Raw genomic sequence first — 19,516 nt, 5'->3', positions numbered from 1 at the left:
TCCGCCAGCAGGAGCAGAAGCAGTTGTTGAAGCAAGGCCAGCCTCTCTACACCCTTGTTGCCACCCTGGGAACCCGAGCTCCGCTCACCACCAACCAGCCGGAGGGTGCTCAGCCCGCCAGTGACGGGCCTCTCCCAGGTGTGTAGCCTGGGAATTTTGGTTTGTGCTTTTGACACCTTTAACCTTGCATGTGACCACCCACCGTCACGTAACTGTACGATTGTTCTGTCTGCGTTTAGCCAGTGTCCAGCCGGGACATAGAACTGCAGTGACAAAGGGGGTGGGAGGAGTCACCGCTTGGTTGGATGGGGGAGGGTACAGAATGTACAGGCTGTGTCCGATGTAAAAGACACGGTCAGTTTGACGCTCTTTTGAGGTACTGCTATTTCCACTGATATTTGTGGTGACAGTAGCTCTTCAGGCTGGTTTTTGAGTAGCCAGCTTTGCTTGTGAGTAGCTTTGACAATCCAACAGTCCCGCATGTTATATAATCTCTGTATTTTGTTCTTTGCCAGCCCTATTGTGCTTAAGTAAATAGTTTATTTGCAGTGTAATACTAAATGGAAATAACGTTGCCGCTTCATTTTGTATTTTTAATTGGTTTTAGTTCAGCTTTGTAACTTTTAAAAAGATTTTTAATACACACTAAATTCAAACACTATTCTTAATGCATTCACATGAGTATGAATGTTTTCCCAGCAATGGAAAAATTAGACCTTCTGAGGGGTGATGTCTTCATGACCTTGTCATAAAGTAAAATGTAAGAGCTGGACAGCTTTTTAAAAAGAGAAACTAAAAAAGCAGGAACTTTTTAAATACTTTTTCAAGATTTGTGTGTGTGGGGTTCTGAATCTTTCCTTCACGAATATGAAGTCTCCACAATAGGTTAAATATTCTGTGTTCAGTTTTCAGTTTCTTTGACATCTATTTACAAAAATGACTTGCTAGAATGTTCTTCCTAATTTTGCATTCATTTTACAACTTTGTGCATTTCAGTTGGAGCAGATTGGCTGAACGAGTTTATAATTAAACTCTCAGATTAATAGTTCTGAAAAACTGCCCATGAAATTAATAAAACTGTGGTCTGACTGGTTGGAACCAAGTTTGAGTAAACAGTGAAAACACACTGCAAATTACTTCAATTAGTGTTGGAAGTTCTTTATTAAAGCACATGCGTGTGATTTGTTCTACAAGTTATAAGAATTCTTTGTGCCTTTGAGTCTCCTACAGGTTAGTTCAAGTAGCAATTTGCGCTTGTTTCTCAAGATGCCCTCATTTTGCATACATTTCAGAACAAAATTATTTTTTACTTTTTTTCCCGTTGAAAATTAACCTAGCAACAAAATTAATCTGAAAGTGTAATCTTAAACCTTTTAAATAAGTCTGTGCATGCAAAAGTATTTGTCTCATGAGCAATAGTTTTAATAAAGGCTGATTTCAGTGCAGTAGATGTACTAAAATTACATTTTAATAATGGCTCTTTTATTCCTTTATGGCTTCTGGCTTGAGTCCGTTACTTGCCTGCTGTCCTAAGTGACCTGTTAGCAAGCTGGATGGGAATGCACATATGACTTGGTCGTGAATTGTCATTGCATGACACCTAGTGGATCGCCATTGCTCAGATGGCTTATTTTTAACAGCCTCTTGTTTGTTTGTTTCTACATAGCAATCACTGTTGTGGTCTCGCTCTCTTGTTTTTGTAGGCATGCCTCCCATACGAGATTTGGTCAGCCACTCCCCTAACCAGACAGGTGATTTTGATTTTTACTCTCATCCAACTCCCCCATGGTCTTGGTGTCATTCATTTTTACCTGTTAACTAGGGGGGCTTTCGTGACTTCCAGGGCAGAGTTCAAGCCTGCCATCACACTGCAGTTGTGTCCATCATTTGGACCAGTGCCTTTCAGTGTGAGAATGATGCTTCAGTTTAAATGTAGAGAATACAACTTCATAGCCTGAAACGGGCTCCTGTGTAATTGTGTATGATAGGAAACTAAGTGTATTTCACATGCCCGACACAACTGAAGTCAGACGTTGGCAAGTTTTAGATGGGTACAGTCCGTCTGCTGAAAGATGTGGACAGATTTTGGATGCATGGCTTGGGTTAAGCCAAACTACATAACAATGCACACGAGCAGCCCTTCTAGTTAATAAATAGAACTCAGTGCTTGATCTGCCAGATATCTTGTCTTGTGTATGTAGTATTGTGTGAACTGTACAGTATTAAGGTATAGGATTCCAAACAGGCAACAATCTGTGTTTAATGTGCACCTCTGAATTTTTTGTGTTCATGTGCTGTTTGTCTCTCATTATTGCAGTGCAAATGGACCGCATGAACGGTGGTTTTGTGACGTTTGAATTAACTGGCCTCTCTTTTATAACACCCTCCTATTCAGTATTGTATTCAGATTAGTGATGAAGGTTCTTTAGCAACAGTGTTCCTGACCCCAGCCTATTAGGAGAGTGTTAGAGGCTGACATCTCATGCTTATGAATGATTATCGTGTTAGTCCAGAGTAATGTGACATTTACTATTACAGACCTTAGGTCTTGCTCACAGTTGGTGACTTATAACAATGGTCTAAACTTGTCTGTGTGAACCTGTTGGGGTGCAGGTATAGTTTTAAAGGATCTTAGTGACAGAATGTGAATGCATTTCCTAGTTAGTGTTTAGCACATTTTAAGTTTCATGAACACTCAATAAATTGGACTTGATTATATCAGGTTTAACAGTAATCCTCTTATCATATAACAATAATACACATTGAAATAAGGAACATGATTTGGTCATTTGTATTGTGAAACTTTATCATACAAAGTTACAATCTCGCTGCACTATTTTGGTAAATGGAAATGCAGGAAAGGCATAGTGGTTTCTGAGGAGTTGTCTGGCCAGTGTCTTCTGTTGTGTTTAAACAAAAGTGCTTGGAAAAAGGTAGTAGCTAAAATGTTTACCCACCTTTTAACTTTTCTTTTTAAATAAATTATGCCATGGTGTCATTTGAGCAACGGTTTGAAATACCATGTAAATGCCTGTAGAATTTCTTTGTGGAAAGTCTTTTCCTGGGTCATTTTTAATTTTTCTATGGTCTTTCAAACATCAAGACAAGCTGTTGAAGGTTTTCTTGTCAGAGTAATGCTATTGACTGGGGGCTGTAATGGAAACTGCATGATTTGGAAAAATCTGTTTGAAATATAATATCCTTGTGTATGTTTTTCATCTTGGAGTCATAACAAGCTTTTTCATCTCAGCTTTTAAATTTGATTCATTTATTCCAGCCCAGATTCAAAGGAGGCCTCTAAAGTCATTGGTTTTACATTGGAAGTGTTCTAATATCCTGGTGCACAGATGGTAGATCATTTAAATTTACAGAAAGCACTTTTATACTGACTTCTAGACAGTGAAGCTGGCTCACACAGTAGTGACATACGCATCTTTTGGGATTTCTACTTTCATCCAATGAGTGAGTGCCCAGTCAGGTGCATCATGGCTGCATTCTGACTAATAGGCATTAAGTGTGGGCAACAGGCATGAAGGGAAACATTGCACAGAAGCATCAGAACTGTCAGGGTTTTGGAATTGCCTGATTAAAATGTACAGAGTAATATACAGTTTCTTTTCACCATGTAGGTGTTTTTAAGATGCATCAAAAAAGTGTTCTGTTTTCACATTCATTCTGGCAAGGTGGCAGAATTTTTGCTAAAATGAAGTCCCCTCCCACATAGATGTTTGACAAGCTTGTCCAAGGCTGTTTGACTAATGCATTGTTTGCAACTTCTGTACTAGTTGAAGCCATGCTTCATTGTTGACTAAGTCATTTCTTTTGATCTTTGTATACAAGTGTGTAAGAACATTTTGTGACTTATTTCCAGGATTTTGTTTGAGAATATCTGTGTTTTTGTGGATAGAGAGGCAAACTTACTGTGACTTGAGAATAAGAGCTGAAATCGAGTCTTGGCAGCCATCTTGTGCTTCATGTTTGAATTCAAGCAAATACTTTTATATCAATATTTAAGTTTATTTTGTGTGCCAGGATGTGGAAAATGAAAGGGGACCTCATTGAGGTGTCGCATGGAATGCAGAGCTGCAGAGATTATTAAAGATGTTTGGCCGAACTTCCCTGCCTCAAGTTTCACATACATGGAGCTCACAGCCTTGCTATAAAATGGCGACAGCAGGATAGCTTTTCAGACCAGGCTTGTGCTGCAGAAGGGTCTTCTGTTTTGTCAGTCAGCAGCCTGTTTCCAAGAAATTGTAATCAGATGAGGAAGCTGCACATGTGGCACCTGTAGAGTGGCCTTTTAACAGGCTTTTAAAGCAGGATATAGGGAAAAGTGTGTGTGTGTGTGTGTGTGTGTGTGTGTATTATATACATGAAGGATATATTTTTTCAATGAATTTGAAGCATTCATATTGTGTGTGGTTTTTTTTTTTTTTTTTTTTTTTGCTGCACAGGTTTCTCCCTACCTTTTCTTTTTTGGTCGCTTAAATTTGTTGTATAAAACATGGTTTAGATGTTATGCTCCTTGAAATACCAAAAACCCAACTTATGTATTGCCTATTTAGACTGACTGACTTTTTTTTTTTTTTTTTCCCCCCCTTTTCTCCCCCCACAGATTTGAATCAGACAAGTCTGATTTCTCATTATGAAAATACCCACTGGAATTCTGGTTCATCTAGCAGTGACTCAAACTCTGCTTGGGACAAAGTTGTTGTAGAAGGCTGCAGCAAGGAAACCTGGCCTTCTGTCAATACCAGTGACCCAGAGCTAACAACAGAATGTATGGACGCTGACTCTTCCTCAAGCTCTGGGTCAGAAAATAACTTTAACGTAATGGCTTCTGGGAACGGTGGTGGCGACAGCAATGGTAATAGACAAGAAAATGGACATGGTTCTCAATTTATGGTTGCAAATGGCAGCAATACTGTAGACAATGGGAGTATTAAGGGACCGTGGGGTATATCCCATGGCTCAATGCTAAGCACATGTCAGAGCTCTGGGGAAAGCTCAAATGGCATATTAACCGAAAGTAGCCATGGTAAATTAAATGCATGGGGTACCCTAGGTTCCTCAACCAATGGAGGTATAAATCCAAGCACTTTGAACCCAAATGCCAACCATGGTGCCTGGCCTGTTTTGGAAAACAGTGGGCATAATCAGCATGGGCCTGTGGGAAATGGGAATAGTGGCACCAGTATTCAGCGTAGCACCATAGGTCAAACGCCCACCAGTCAGAGTATTAACTCTAAGATGGGCCTGTCCGCCCATACACCCTGGGGTAACCTCCAGGATAACAATGCAGAATCTGACATCAATGGTACAAGTAAGGTTTCATTTAACAGGCAACCTCAAAACCTTAACACTGAATTGAATGGACCAAATAACACTACTAACATGATGACCTCTAGTTTACCAAACTCTACTGGTTCAATGCAGATTAATGAACTGCCCGTAGGGCATCAAGCCTGGCAAATGGCCACAGGAAGCTCATCTCAACTCCAAGCATCTTTGGTTTCTAATGGCACTTCAAATTCTCAGCATGGCAACAGCGAGGGAATGAACAGTGGGTCCTGTGGTACATCTTGGGGAACTCTACGAGACCCCAGTTATTCCGGAGACAGTTGTCCTGTCCAAAAAGGCCAAGCTGTGGGTGACACTGTGAATGCAACTCTAATGCAGCCTGGGGTGAATGGGTCAGCCGCAAGCGCTGCTTCGTTTAACAATAATAATAATGGAAGAGGGAGCCGTCTTGGAGGGTGGGACTCCTGCTCTACAACCTCCAGTACATTGAGCTGGGGAGGAGGGAATGGTGTCAGTCCCACTGGGATTCCCCGGCCCTGGGGGAGTGCATCATCGACTTCATCATCATCGTCGTCCTCTTCTAATGCAGGCACGAAGGTCTCCAACGGAGAGTGGAACACTCTGCCTACCAACAATCAGCATTCCAATGATGCCATGAATGGGAGCAGGAAGGGAACAAATGGTTGGATGTCTCTTGAGGATGACACGCTCGGTGAAAGTGGTGCCAGACCAGCAACCCAAATCAACAATCAAGTATGCTCCTGGGTTAAATCCACTGGCAGTGAAGGTAGCGCTGAGAGCACCGGAAGCCGTGGGGATAGAGACGTACAACGTAGCAGTAGTCGCAGGAAACCAAACACGCATGGTTTGGTACAAACTGTGCTCTCCAGGACTGACCTAGATCCTCGGGTCCTGTCCAACACTGGCTGGGGCCAGACACCAGTAAGGCAGAACACCACCTGGGACAATGTGGCCTCCTCCAACTCTGACAAAAAGCCTGACAATGGAACAGAGGCTTGGGGCAGCTTAAGCTCCCAGACATCTAATTCTGGAGGATGGGGTGATGTGTCCAGCACTAATAACAGCAATGCTTCTTCTGGATGGGGAGATTCCAAAGACAAGAGTGGACAAGAAGGTTGGGAGGACAGTTCTGCAGTTGGAAAAGCCAATTCTTCATGGGGTGGCAGCAAGGAAGACAAGTCCTTGTCTTGGAATGATGCACAAAAGGTCAAGCAGGGATGGATGGAAGGACAGAAGTCCAACCAAGGTTGGGGTGCCCCTTCTAGTGGTGATGGATGGGGCGGAGATGTCCCACGAGGAAACAGCTGGGGTGAATCTGCAAAGTCAGGCTCTGGTGGCTGTGATAGTGATAGTGACCGTTCAGGGTCAGCCTGGAGTGAGCAAGGCAGGGGTGGCTCAAACAACTCTTGGAGTGGTGGGGGGAGTCTTCCCAGCAGTGATGTCCCATCTGGCTGGGGTGAGACTGCCAAGCCAAATCATCAGAAGCAAAGCTGGGGAGAGCCCAACAAGATCAACAATCAAGGCTGGGGAGAACCCCCAAAACCCAGTCACTCTGGTCCTTCATGGGGTGACTCTACCAAACCCTGCACCTCCACAGACTGGAGCAAGTCACAGGACTCTAATACGGGACAGACTTCCTGGGGGGTCTCTGGCTCAAACAAGCCCTCTGGGTGGCTGGGGGGACCAATGCCGGCAGCCCAAAAAGAAGAAGCTACAGGCTGGGAAGAACCCTCACCCGAATCTATTAGGCGTAAGATGGAAATTGATGATGGAACCTCAGCATGGGGAGACCCTAACAGCTACAGTAGTGTGAACATGTGGAATAAGAATAGTGGCACCGAGCAGGAAGGGGTTGTGACACCACAGCAGCAGCCACCACCTCAACCGCATCTTCCACCTCCAAATTCCATGACTAGCAAGGAGAAGACAGGTAAATGTACTGTCTGTATTTCCATGTATGTAACAGAAACACTTGGTCTCTTGACTCATTTTTACTCTGTTTTGGAGCCATTATGTTACATCGTGCTTGTGGAATTTTCTGAGGATTTATTTTTACATTCTTCCACTCTTTGTTTTGAAGACTTGCCAAGCAATATCTGAGCGATGGAGCTGTCTTTTCGACTTACTGATGAATGCTTTGAGAAAAAGGGTACATGGAAAGATAGTGTAGGAATACCCCAGCAACTTGAGCTATATGCACTGGAACAAGCCTTTATTTAGAGGTTAAATCTGAACAATACAGTATGGGGGAAGCATTTAACAATTAGTTCCAAAAAAGTAAAACCACTCTTGCAAACCTGTGATGTAATTTTGACTGCTTTACCTTTAGTACTGACTGAAATTAAGTTCATTACTAAAGAGGCATTAGAACACCTTAATTTGGACCCCAGTTTAACATTTTGCAGCCTAATTTATGGTTTGGTCAGCTTCTTGTTTTTGAAATGTACTGTAACATAGAAGTACAATAAACATAAACAGATTATATGAATGTGAGACTGGTGCTGAGATGTGGTACTATCATCTGCAGGGTGGGGAGAGTCGTATGGATCAGTGCAGAAACCAGAGTCGTCATGGGGTGAGCCATCAGGTCCCCCAGTCTCAGTTGATAATGGTACTTCAGCTTGGGGAAAACCCATGGATACAGGGGCAAGCTGGGAGGAGCCAAGCAGACAGACTTCGGGTACATTGAACTGGGGAGGCACGTCAGGGGGACAGCCGCCGCAGCACACATCTGGTGAGTAATAAATATGGGGGTGTCTCCTTCAAGTATCCCACCTCTGCCAAAGGCATGTGGATGTCAGACTGAGGTGATATTTATCTGCTTGAGATTAATATACATATTTCATGTTCTTTGTGAAAGGACCCAAACCTATGCAAGACAATTGGTGTGGTGAAGAAATGTCTATGACAGGAACGCGCCATTCAAACTGGGAAGAGGAGGGGGAAGTTGAGATTGGGATGTGGAACAACAACCCCACCCAAGAGAGCAACCCACCTGGGAACTGGTCATACATGAAGAAGATGCCATCAAAGGTATGACTTCAAGTGAGGATATATTCTCTGGCTGTCAACTGTGCTTTCCAGAGGTTTGCAGACTGGAAATTAATCTACTTTTGTTTTTGTCTTCAGGCCAACAAAGCAGTTAACAAGCAAGATGATGCATGGATGAATCAGATAGTCAAGCAATTCAACAACATGAATTTCCCTGTAAGAATTACTTGATAAGTGGGGATTTTCCCTGAGATGCGTTTCCCTTTTTCTTCTGTCCATGCATGGTTTATCTAGAATAAGTGAAGTAGTTCAGTTTTAGGAGAAAAAGCAATTATTGCTGGGAATTTCCTTATTGTATGATGTTTATTTTTTGCAGAGGGATTCTGAGGAAATCTTAAAGAGCAATAAAGTGGAGCTACCTGGAGGTGAGTTTTTGTTCATCATGTAAAACTTATGACATTTCCTACAATACCATCATACATACAGCCTGTTCATAATCTCTTTTCTGAAAATCCTTAATGATTGTATGCGCATTCAGTTACCCTGAAGGAATCGCAACAGCCTTACTTATTATAAATGTGTAAAATATTTAGCTTTGATTTATGGTGGGAATGAAAATCTTGCTTCCTGTTCAAACCTGACCCGGTACTGCTAAAGCATATCTAGATAATAGGTAGATGACTAGTCATTCAGTTGAATGGCCTGTTACCTGTGTCACTCTTTATATGAAAAATCTTTCCAGTACAAAAATGTTCCAGAATTGTAATGTATTGTGTCTGCAGGGATGCTGGACAAGCGCATTGATGTGGAAAAGCACATTTTGAATATGGGAGAGTACAGTGGTGTGATTGGAAAGAGCCCTGCATCACGGCATCAGATCCCCAAAGAGTCTTCCATGGACCGAAGTCCCTATTTTGATAAGGTGAGGACTGTAGAATTTCTGTCTACTGCCACTTGGAAGCTTGTTGTAATGAGTGAATTTGACCTCATTTATTTGTTTAAATAAACTTTTAGGTCCCAAGCCATACAATGTTTTTTCACATTGTTTCCAAAGTATAATGGTAAATTTAGACTTGCCAAGGGAACAACAGTTATTACCATGTTTGTTGTTTGATACAGAATAAAATCTTAACTTTTTAACAAGCAGTATATTTGGTTGATTGGCACCTTTTGGGGGAAAAAAAATGGAAAAATACTACAAGGGCTACAAGACATACTACCCTTCAGTTGGAAAGAGAAACATACAGATCTTTTTCCAAATGTCATGGTGTCGAAAGGTGTGTGTCAAATCCAGTGCTGGTTGCAAGAGGAACCCTCTGTGCAATGCAGTTGTTGTGACTTGACTTTGGCAGTCAGCTGGGTGACAAGCTGCAGAATTTGCAGGTGTATCTCAAGGACTTTCCTCTGAGGTGATGTCATAATGACATAAATTATGCCATTCCTTCCATCCATGGGTTGCTTCTCATTCTTCAAGGCTATGATGCAGGAGAGCTTATTTTGGGTATGGGGTGGAAGGAAAGCACTGCTGGGAATAATGACTAGATTTGGAGGGATTGGGGCTAGATTAGAGGCCTGGATTTCACAGCTGCTGTGTCACAAGTGAAGTACACAAATTGAATGTTGACAAAACAGTCCCAAACCAAATGCATAGCAAGTGGAGTATTTCTTAAAATGAGCTAGCTGTATGTTACAACGGAAAGTTTATACACTTTTTCAGAAAATATCAAGTGGCCTGAACAGGCCTGTTCATGTATGCTCTCCTATCAACAATTCCACTTCTACTTTTCAGTATACACTGATTCTTCAGAATATTGCAGTGGTCTGTAGAAATTGTAGTATGCGTTGTATCCAATTTATTGCTTTGTTCCAAATACTTATCAGGTTGTTAGTGGTTTTCACAGGAATGAGAAATTCAATTCCTGTGTGATGTAACAAAAATTGCAAAACACACAACAATATTCTGAATTACAGTACTGTGCAAAAGTTTTAGGCACTTGGGGTTAAGTTGTAAAGGGAGAATGCTAAAAATAATGCTCTTCATTAATAAACTTCCTACAAAGCTTAGTAACCACTCATCTTCAACAACTGCTGGGTGCGGCGGGCTTGGCCAGGTCCCGCTCTCTGGCGGGTCTGGGCTTCGAGTCCTGCTTGGGGTGCCTTGCGATGGACTGGCGTTCCGTCCTGGGTGTGTCCCCTCCAGCCTTGTGCCCTGTGATGCCGGGTTAGGCTCTGGTTTGCAATCACCCTGCTTAGGATAAGTGGTTTCAGACTGTGCACCTGTACTTTGTTTCTTTAACAATGTACACAACCCTTACTGTAATATTGTAACTTTTTGTAAAAGGAATGCTTGGAAATCTAAAATATGCTCTTTCCCATTGACACTAATGCAGAAGACATCAAATAACAATCTAAAACAAATATTTTTGTGAAACATCTAAGTGCCTAAGACTTTTGCTCACTACTGTACTTTTTTCATCATTGCATGTTAGACACCTGTTTCAGTATTCATTTAAATTCTGCAGTTTGCAGTAGTAAAAATATGTTCTCGACATTTACTCTTTAGTAGACTCCCCCCCCCCCCCCAAAGTGATGTACATCTCCCGGAAAACTACAATGAGTGCATTACATCAACAGAAAGAGAGATCTGGATGCAGACATGTGATTCTAAAGCACAGTTAATTTACTTCCTACCATATGAAGCAATGTACATCACGAGTAGCTGCATGAAGGTTTATCCAAATCGACAATTCCTAATTGCAGTTTTTTTTAAAAAGAAAACTTTCATGCAGCCACTCGTGATTTATCTGTTTTTCTAAAGGTTATGATCTCAGAGTTATAGAATGTGAAGATTTAAACATTACCTGATAAGAGATTGAGAGAAGTGAGTTTAGAAGAGGTGAGTTTTAAGACCATTCTTAAATGTAGGGTGCAATTCAGCATTTCTCGGTAAGAGTGGGAGGTCGTTCCACGACATCAGAGCCAGAATTGAAAACCTTTGTGCTTTTGGACCTTTTGTTCATGGGATGTTTCTAGGGACAACCAGGTGGGCAGAGGTGGAGGAGCGTAGCAGTTTGGCTGGTGTGTAGCGATTGATCAAGTCTTGTAGATATCTAGGAGCAGTTTCATTGATGCCTTTGTAGGCAATAACCAGAGTCTCGAATTGCATCCAGGCAGCTATAGGAAGCTAACAGTAACTTGTTTACTTTTTCAAAAAAAAATTTTCATATAGCTGATGCTTCTTTCCAAAGTAAAGTACAGTTATTTATCCATTTATACAGCTGGGCAATTTTACTGGGGCAATTTAGAATAAGTACCTTGCTCAAGGGTAGTACAGCTGGAGGTGAGATTTGAACCTGCAGCCTTTGGGTACAAAGGCAGCAACTCTCATGAACTGATTTATTCAGTAGTACAATTGTAATCGCATAGAAAGTACTTTGGTGTGAGTCCAATGAGCAAAGCAGCTCATATAAGATCGTTTTGAAGATGCCTTCATTCAGATTTAGCCTAAATATCAACCACACACAGAGAATAAATGGAAGGAGTAGTCTCTTTGCTGTCAAAAAAAAGTCTGGAATGATAGCTGTAGGCTTTCTTAATTTAAATCTGTATTTCTGCTTTTGAATTCCCTTTAATTTTAGATTCCCAAGGCTAATGTGGAAAAGTTTTGGGCCATGGTGCTATTGCGTGCTTCTGCTTGATGTGTATTTTCCCTCCTGGGCTCTTTATTCTAACTCTGCTTTTCTTTCCTTTTGCTGGTGTGCCTTGGCCTTTTCCCTCTGACCTGGTGTTTCCATGGGGTTCCTTTCCAAACCTGCTCTCGCCACCATTGTCCCTGTTGCTGCCCTTCTCGCTTGTGGCCTGGTGCGCTGCAGCTGTCTCTGTCCCTGTCTGTTGAGGATGGCATTGTAGCAGAAGAGCCCCAAAATGTACAGTATTCATCCAATCAGAATACGAAGCTCCCCCCTTCAAACACTGCACTACTTAACCAAGGGCCTGGTCCCATGCCAGGGCTAAGCCAACAAAACTTGAATTTGGTTAGACAGGTGAGTCTTGAGTGTAAGCCTGCGGGTCTGTTAACTTGGCTGGGCGTCTTCCCACATGTGAGCAGTTTCCGAGTCCACAGTGCATGCTTCCTACTCTCCTGCTTGTTTTAGCCCCATGACAACCTGCTTATGCTGTCTAACTGCTGATACCGCTCTTCTTTCAGAATGTTAACCCGATGTTCAATGGCAGTAATGCAGCAGCACAAGTTAGGAGTGCACAGCAGCCTCCAGCACAACCTCTGAACTCATCTCAGCCTAACCTTCGCTCTCAAGTGCCTCCGCCATTGCTTTCCCCTCAGGTACTGCCCTGTCTGCTTCCTCTGTCCTTAACAGTTGCATTCTTCCCACCCCCCCATAAATACATTTTCCCATCATCTGTGCCCATGATGTTTGATACTCATTAAATTGATGTATGGATGAGTGACCCATCGTAAGTAGTGTCTCTAGCAGTGTAAGTCACCTTGGTGAATAAGGTGTGTGGGCTGATAACACTATAGAGTATCCATTGGAAGTTGCTTTGGAGAAAAGCATCTGCTAAATAAATGTAAATGTAATTTCATACCAGAAATTTGATGTTTGTAATGTAGTTTTTTTCCTCAAATCACAAATTTACTTATGTATGCTGCATTTAAACGTGCTTTAATGTTTTATGCCTCCCGCTGTTGTGTGCTACAGAGCCATCGAATTTCATCATTTTATGATTCTGTTTGTGTTTCCCTTAAATCACACAGGTTCCAACATCATTGTTGAAGTATCCACCCAACAATGGGGGTCTGAGTCCTTTGCTTGGTCCACAGCAAGTTGCGATGTTGAACCAGCTCTCCCAGTTGAACCAGCTTTCTCAGCTTTCACAGTTGCAGGTATGACTTAGTGCACGTGAAATAACAGGACCCCATCAAATCTGCATTTTTTCATTTGTTTCTCTGGATGTCAAGAATTAAGATGGGTGTAACAGATAAGGAAGTGTTTGAATTAATGCAGTTAAGTATTTTACATGTTTAATAATTTTATTTGCATGTTCTACCGCGACCCCATCTGGGACAAGTGGTTCAGAAAATGTGTGTGTGTGTGTGTGTGTGTGTGTGTGTGTGTGGTGTTGATGCACATTTTTTGTTCTCCTGTAGCGTCTCCTCCTCCAGCAGCAGAAAGTACAGAACCAGAGGAACATGCCTATCAATGGCCGTCAGCAGCATGACCAGCTGGTAGAAATTTCCTTCCTTTGCATTTATTTGCATTGCCAGTGCGGCCTGATGTCAACCAGATTTAGTTTTTACTTTGTAATTTTACCATCTTGACTTCAGGGCCGACCGATGGGCCCAATCCAGCAAATGATGCAGCCATCTCGTCCCCTGGATCCTTCCCTGATGAAGCAGCAGCCTTCCCCGCAACCTCCACCTCTGCACCAGTCAGGCCTCAAGTCATACCTGGAGAACCTCATGCCCCAAAACACTCCTGAGCTGCAGAAAGACCAGAGTGCACTCAGTTCATTTAGTAACTTCCCTTTAGGTGGGTTGCTTCCTCATCCTCACACAGGGCCAACTGAGTCCCTGTTGCGCCAATCTTCGAAGCACCCTGTGGCATCTGCCACAGACATTTCAGCCGGTAGTCACAGTCAGAGCTTCCTTAATGGCCCCATGAGCAACGGCCACACAGCACCAGGCTCATTCCTTCACCCCCAAGCAGGAAGGACGTTTGGCAGCCATGATACTGACTCTGTATCCACAAGAGGTGAATAAATGTTTTACTCACATTTCATGAGCTCCTCTGGGGTGGTCCTCCCCAGAAACTAATCATAATCACCAGAATTTTAAAAATGTACCCATTCATTTGGGGGCACTCAAATGGTCATAGTACTCATTTAAAGCAGACCCTCACACAGTAGTGTAGATGGGGCAAACCATGGTGTCAGACATAACAGATGAAAGTTTATGTGTTGAAAGATTTGAAGATAAAATTTGGTTTCTGCAGTGACTAAACAGACAGACATTGGCTGCAGTCTTTGGAAATTTCATTTGTCCTCAGCTTATGGTATAGAATGCACATAACATTAATTAAGCATGTGTGCAATTTATTCTTATTGTATTTTTCTGGAATCTCCAGTGCTGTAGTTCTTATCACCACAAATTATGAGCTCTCATAGAAGTAAAGATTGGCATTTCCAAATATATCCTTTGTTTATTTGTACCTTGGCAGCAAAAATGTCACCATTAAGTACTTTTTATTTTCATTGCTAGAGCTAATAATATATATATTATTTGATATAATAGATAGATTTATTTATATTATATAAATAAAAACAATTATTCGGGGGCTGTAGTTGTCATAAATGGTGACTTGATTTGGTTTGCATGCTGGGCATCTGCTACATATCTTCCCTTACTCATGTGTAGAACTTTTTTTTTTTTTTTTTTTTTAAATATAAAAAGCCCTTGGAGATTAATATATTTGAAATTATTCTTTCTTCAGGTTTGAATTCAAACTTGAATGTAAACAATTTGGATATTGTCAGTATTAACTACAAAGAACCCCAGTCTCGGCTGAAGAAATGGACTGCCTTGGATATTTCAGTTAACACGCCGCTAGATCAAAACTCCAGCAAACCTGGTAAGAAGCATCAGGGATGTCAGTCATTTCTATCCCATTTTTAACAATTTGTGAAGCACTGAACTTTGAAGGCAATGGTTCTGCCGTTGTCACCAGGTATTGCATCCTGACGTTCACAATTAATGATCTGTGATTGGATGATTTAAGAGGGCATTTATGTTTAACTTTTTCCCTTAAAGTTGCTGTATGTGATGCAGAAGTATCTGATAGAGGAAGCTGGCTGTGCCTAACCAGGTGCTTAAAATTTCAGGGAGGATGTTTGTTTCAACTGCAGGTGCTATTTCTTCTGGCCTGAGGCTTGAAGAGTCCCCCTTTGGCCCGTATGACTTCATGAATACCAGTGAATCTCCTGTCAGCCCACCGGGGTCTGTGGGAGATGGCTGGCCTGGCCGTGCCAAATCACCTCATGGTTCCAACAATGTCAATTGGCCGCCAGGTGAGTCTCTATCTGTGCTGATTTTTCCTTTGCCTGCAAGGGTCTGTCTGGAGGACATTCTGAATTGTTTCTCGTAAGACTTTTTATAAAGGTAAAGCCACAGTAACAGAAAATTTTTCAGCTCAACTTTTTCTTGAGCTGAGAAATTACCTGGTGTTGCTTTGTAGTAAAAATTTCTAAACTGGACAAATGGTAGGTAGAATTGGCATGTTGTAGGTTTCTGAATAAACAGACCTGTGATTGTATGTGTCCTCCAAGTAACTGTATTCTTTACACGTAAGAAAAGTTTGACATGTTCTCTGGAACATTTTCACTCCAGAATTTCGACCTGGTGAGCCCTGGAAAGGATACCCAAACATTGACCCTGAAACTGACCCCTATGTCACTCCTGGCAGTGTGATTAATAATCTGTCCATTAATACTGTCAGGGATGTTGATCACCTCAGGGACAGGAACAATGGTAAGTGAACTATTCACCCTGACTATCACTGACTGTGAAACTGGATGTCTATTTTTCAGTATAATTTTTGCTAGTTATTCTGAAGTTGTTGGTAGAGCAACCAGTTAGACAGAAAATGAACAGGTCTAACCAGTCCAGTTATGGGGCACTGACACAACCTTTGCAGGGAACAAAATAATAATGAACTCTTCAAAAAATTTATGAGCAAAAAAGTCAGTTCACTTGCCTAATTTGTCTGTTCCAGCAGTTAGGGATGTTATGTGATTTCTGTTTGAGTAAAACAATGGTAAAATGTAGCTTTATGTTTCAAAAGGGTCAACCTCATCTCTGAACACCACGCTGCCTTCAACTAGTGCCTGGTCATCCATTCGTGCCTCCAACTACAATGGTTCCCTCAACAGTACAGCACAAAGCACTTCAGGTGTGTTTTAGTGCTGAAGTATTGTCTCGTGTCTAGTAGCTGTGCTGTAGCTCTGTTTTGTAATGCTGCTCACTGCACGTTTGATTTCTACTCTCACAGCCAGAAACAGTGACTCTAAAAACACATGGTCTCCTGGTACTGTCACCAACACCTCCTTGGCCCACGAGCTGTGGAAGGTTCCTCTGCCACCAAAAGGCATCACCACTCCGTCCCGTCCACCGCCTGGCTTGACGGGCCAAAAGCCCCCCTCGTCCTGGGACAACCCGCTGAGGGTGGGCGGCTGGGGGGGCTCCGATTCCAGGTTCACCCCTGGTGAGTATGTGGAGCTCAAGGTCCCAGCTCCAAAGAGCGTTCACGCGAACGTGAGCTGGTGTCATTTTGTGACTCTGAGCGCATGACTGCTGCTTCTGAAAGTCTTTTTTTTTTTTTTTTTTTTTTTTTTTTTTTCCCCCCCCTTTTTTTTTTCCCCCCCTCACTCCTTTTACAGGTTCCAGCTGGGGTGACAACAGCTCAGGGAGAACAACTAATTGGCTTGTTCTCAAAAATCTCACACCTCAGGTTTGTGTGGTTGTTTTGGCTCTGCTTATGCCCATTTTAAAGACAGCCTGTGTGCTGCTGAACATTGCCTGAGTCACTGCAGTGAGTTTTAGTAGCATTCATGTTTTCAGAATGTATGGTTGACAGTCTTCAGCCTTGGTTTTTGGCCCTACAGATTGATGGCTCCACCCTGCGAACACTGTGCATGCAGCATGGTCCACTGATAACATTCCACTTGAATCTGCCCCATGGCAACGCTGTCGTCTGCTACAGTTCAAAGGAGGAGGCAGTGAAGGCACAAAAATCTCTGCACATGTGAGTACATTCTTCTTTCTCAGAAAGATGCGCACTGTTTTCATAGTGAAACTGCAATGGCAAATTAAATGTTCCCTTAAATGGAAATGTGGGGGTTTTATTACAGGTAAAGGCACAACCTCTCCAAGTGTGCTGTTTTGCTTTTGGGGTGAAATGTAAATAAAGCAGGTTGTGTAGTGTTTAGAGATGTTTCCTTGCACGCCTGCTGTAGTACCTTGCTCAAGGGTACTAGCCATGCATGGCTCCAGGAAAAATGTCTGCTGTATGACCAGGTAAATTACTGTGAGTAACTTCAGTTGCTTTTGAGACAAGCATGTAAAGAAAAGCAAAAATGTGTACAAAGGCCAAAGCAAAATGGCATTATTGGAATCTTTGTCATCTCTCTGTAATGTTCAGAATTCACCGTCACTGGCAAGTTGCCAGGTTATTCCAATACTACTAACCATATTTTCTTCTTGAATGATTCCTTCTCCTCAGGTGCGTTTTAGGGAACACTACTATTCTTGCTGAGTTTGCTAGTGAAGAGGAAATTAGCCGTTTCTTTGCACAAGGTCAGTCCATGGCTGCCTCACCTGGCTGGCAGACCCTGGGCACTTCTCAGAATCGGATCGCATCCATGGAGGGTTCTCACCCTTTCCCAAACCGCAATGATCCAAATCACTGGAACGGTGCTGGACTGACGGGGGCTACCAGTGGAGACCTCCATGGCACTTCCCTCTGGGGTGCCCCTAACTATTCCACTAGCCTGTGGGGGAACCCCAGTGGCAGCGAGGGCCGGGGAATCAGCAGCCCATCCCCTATCACCTCCTTCCTGCCTGTCGACCACTTGGCTGGCGGTGGGGATAACATATAGAACACCTTTCACCTTCTGACTTAGAGACTGTGACCTCAGTGTGGAATACTTATAATTATAATAATAATAATAATAACAACTAGAGAGCAAATGGCACTAGTTACTTTTTCCCCACATATGAAACAAAGAGGGGGTCACCCTGTGGAAACAAGTTACCTTTTCCGCACATTTTTCCACTTTTATTTTAGCCCAAAACATATCAGCTCCAATACTTGAATCATGCAGGCCAATATTATAATGTGAAAGGATATATTTACACTTCCAGGTAGTGCTCTTCATATGGAGAAAAATGTTTCAAATGAACTCATTTTGTTTTCATCATGTTCTTTTGAATTCCGTGTTTTTTTTTTTTTTCTTTTAATTTGCATTTGTTTGCTGACAATGTTGGAGTACGAGCTTTTAACTTTGCACTGAATGTCGTTTTTCTCAGTATAATCTGCAATATCGAGGGAGCCGACAGTTCCAGTGTAGTTGTTTACTCAAGGATGTTCTTAAAGTGTGCGCTCTACTATGCCTTGATGTACGCATACCTTATTGTGGTATTGTGGAGTTAAAGATCAAGTTATAAATGCTGACTTAGGATTATTTGACAATATTAAAAAGTATTGCACCAGTTGTGTTTAAAACTAAAGAATTTAGCTCTGCAGTGTAAAGTACATGAATAAGATTAAACTGTAGCCACAGCTGTGACTTGCAAGCCTGACCTGCAAGCCAGGGGGGGAACAGCACTTTCAAATAGGCTTTCAATTTTGTTTGGAGGTGTCACGTTGTGCCCTCTTGTTTACAGACTTTTTGAGGAAAAGTGTTTACTCTTTCATTTTAAAAGAAAATTATAAAAATTCCAAAAAAAAGCATAAAAACAAGAAAAAGGTTTTTAAAAAATTTTAAAAATGATGAAAAGGAAAAAAAATATATATATTGAGGATGAAGACGAAGCTTTCTATCTCTGGGAATACTGATCAGTGTTTGGCCATGTTTGTTTCTTCTTTTTTTTTTTTTTTTTTTTTTTTTTTTTTTTTTTTGTTTCGTTTCATTTTGTTTTAAATCGATTCCTCTCGTCTGCTAAATAACAAGCATGGTTCTCAGGAAATTTATCCAGTTTCCCCAAGTACAAAGTCCTTGTAGAAGAATCCAACTTTTAGCACTGAAACTACTTATAGCTCTGTAAGTTTTTCTCTGCCAAATAACTGCTATAAGCTGGAGATGTTCTACATATTGCTTTCAAAATGCTGTGTTTTTATTAGCGAGTGGAGATGGTTTGCTGAATTGCAACATTCTCATTTTCTTCCCTTTATTCTCATTAGCGAGTGGCTCAATGTGTTTCGCTCTGTGACTGTCAAACCTAATTGTTGTACTTAAAAAATGAGAAAAGACAGAAATCCGTAACTATGCATACTGTAACCAGGTACATGGCTTACAGAATCACTTTCTTTTGTTTATAAGAAATGTTTTAAATGTGTGATTGCGAATGTTATTTGCAAAACTTTTTCTTTGCCACAACGGTGTTCTACAAAAAAGGAAGGAAAAAAAAAAA

The 19,516-nt window shown here is 41.8% G+C and overlaps 1 protein-coding gene across 1 annotated transcript; it reads left to right on the top strand.

Moving 5' to 3' along the window:
* The first annotated feature begins 71 nt into the window (after positions 1-71).
* Positions 72-19,513, top strand: LOC108926918 (trinucleotide repeat-containing gene 6A protein-like). The gene is made up of 20 exons (XM_029246908.1): positions 72-138; positions 1,704-1,751; positions 4,616-7,252; positions 7,850-8,056; positions 8,183-8,355; positions 8,452-8,529; positions 8,690-8,738; positions 9,096-9,235; positions 12,521-12,655; positions 13,088-13,216; positions 13,481-13,558; positions 13,658-14,084; positions 14,823-14,960; positions 15,235-15,396; positions 15,716-15,856; positions 16,170-16,277; positions 16,377-16,589; positions 16,765-16,835; positions 16,990-17,129; positions 17,607-19,513. The coding sequence occupies exons 2-20, from the start codon at positions 1,706-1,708 to the stop codon at positions 17,980-17,982; spliced, it is 5,448 nt and encodes a 1,815-aa protein (XP_029102741.1). The 5' UTR covers positions 72-138; positions 1,704-1,705; the 3' UTR covers positions 17,983-19,513.
* Positions 19,514-19,516: the final 3 nt, after the last annotated feature.

This window comes from Scleropages formosus, chromosome 20, assembly GCF_900964775.1.
Source record: "Scleropages formosus chromosome 20, fSclFor1.1, whole genome shotgun sequence".
NCBI classification, from domain to species: domain Eukaryota; kingdom Metazoa; phylum Chordata; class Actinopteri; order Osteoglossiformes; family Osteoglossidae; genus Scleropages; species Scleropages formosus.
The sequence above is the reverse complement of the archived record's forward strand: the minus strand, read 5'-3'. Positions and strand labels throughout refer to the sequence as shown.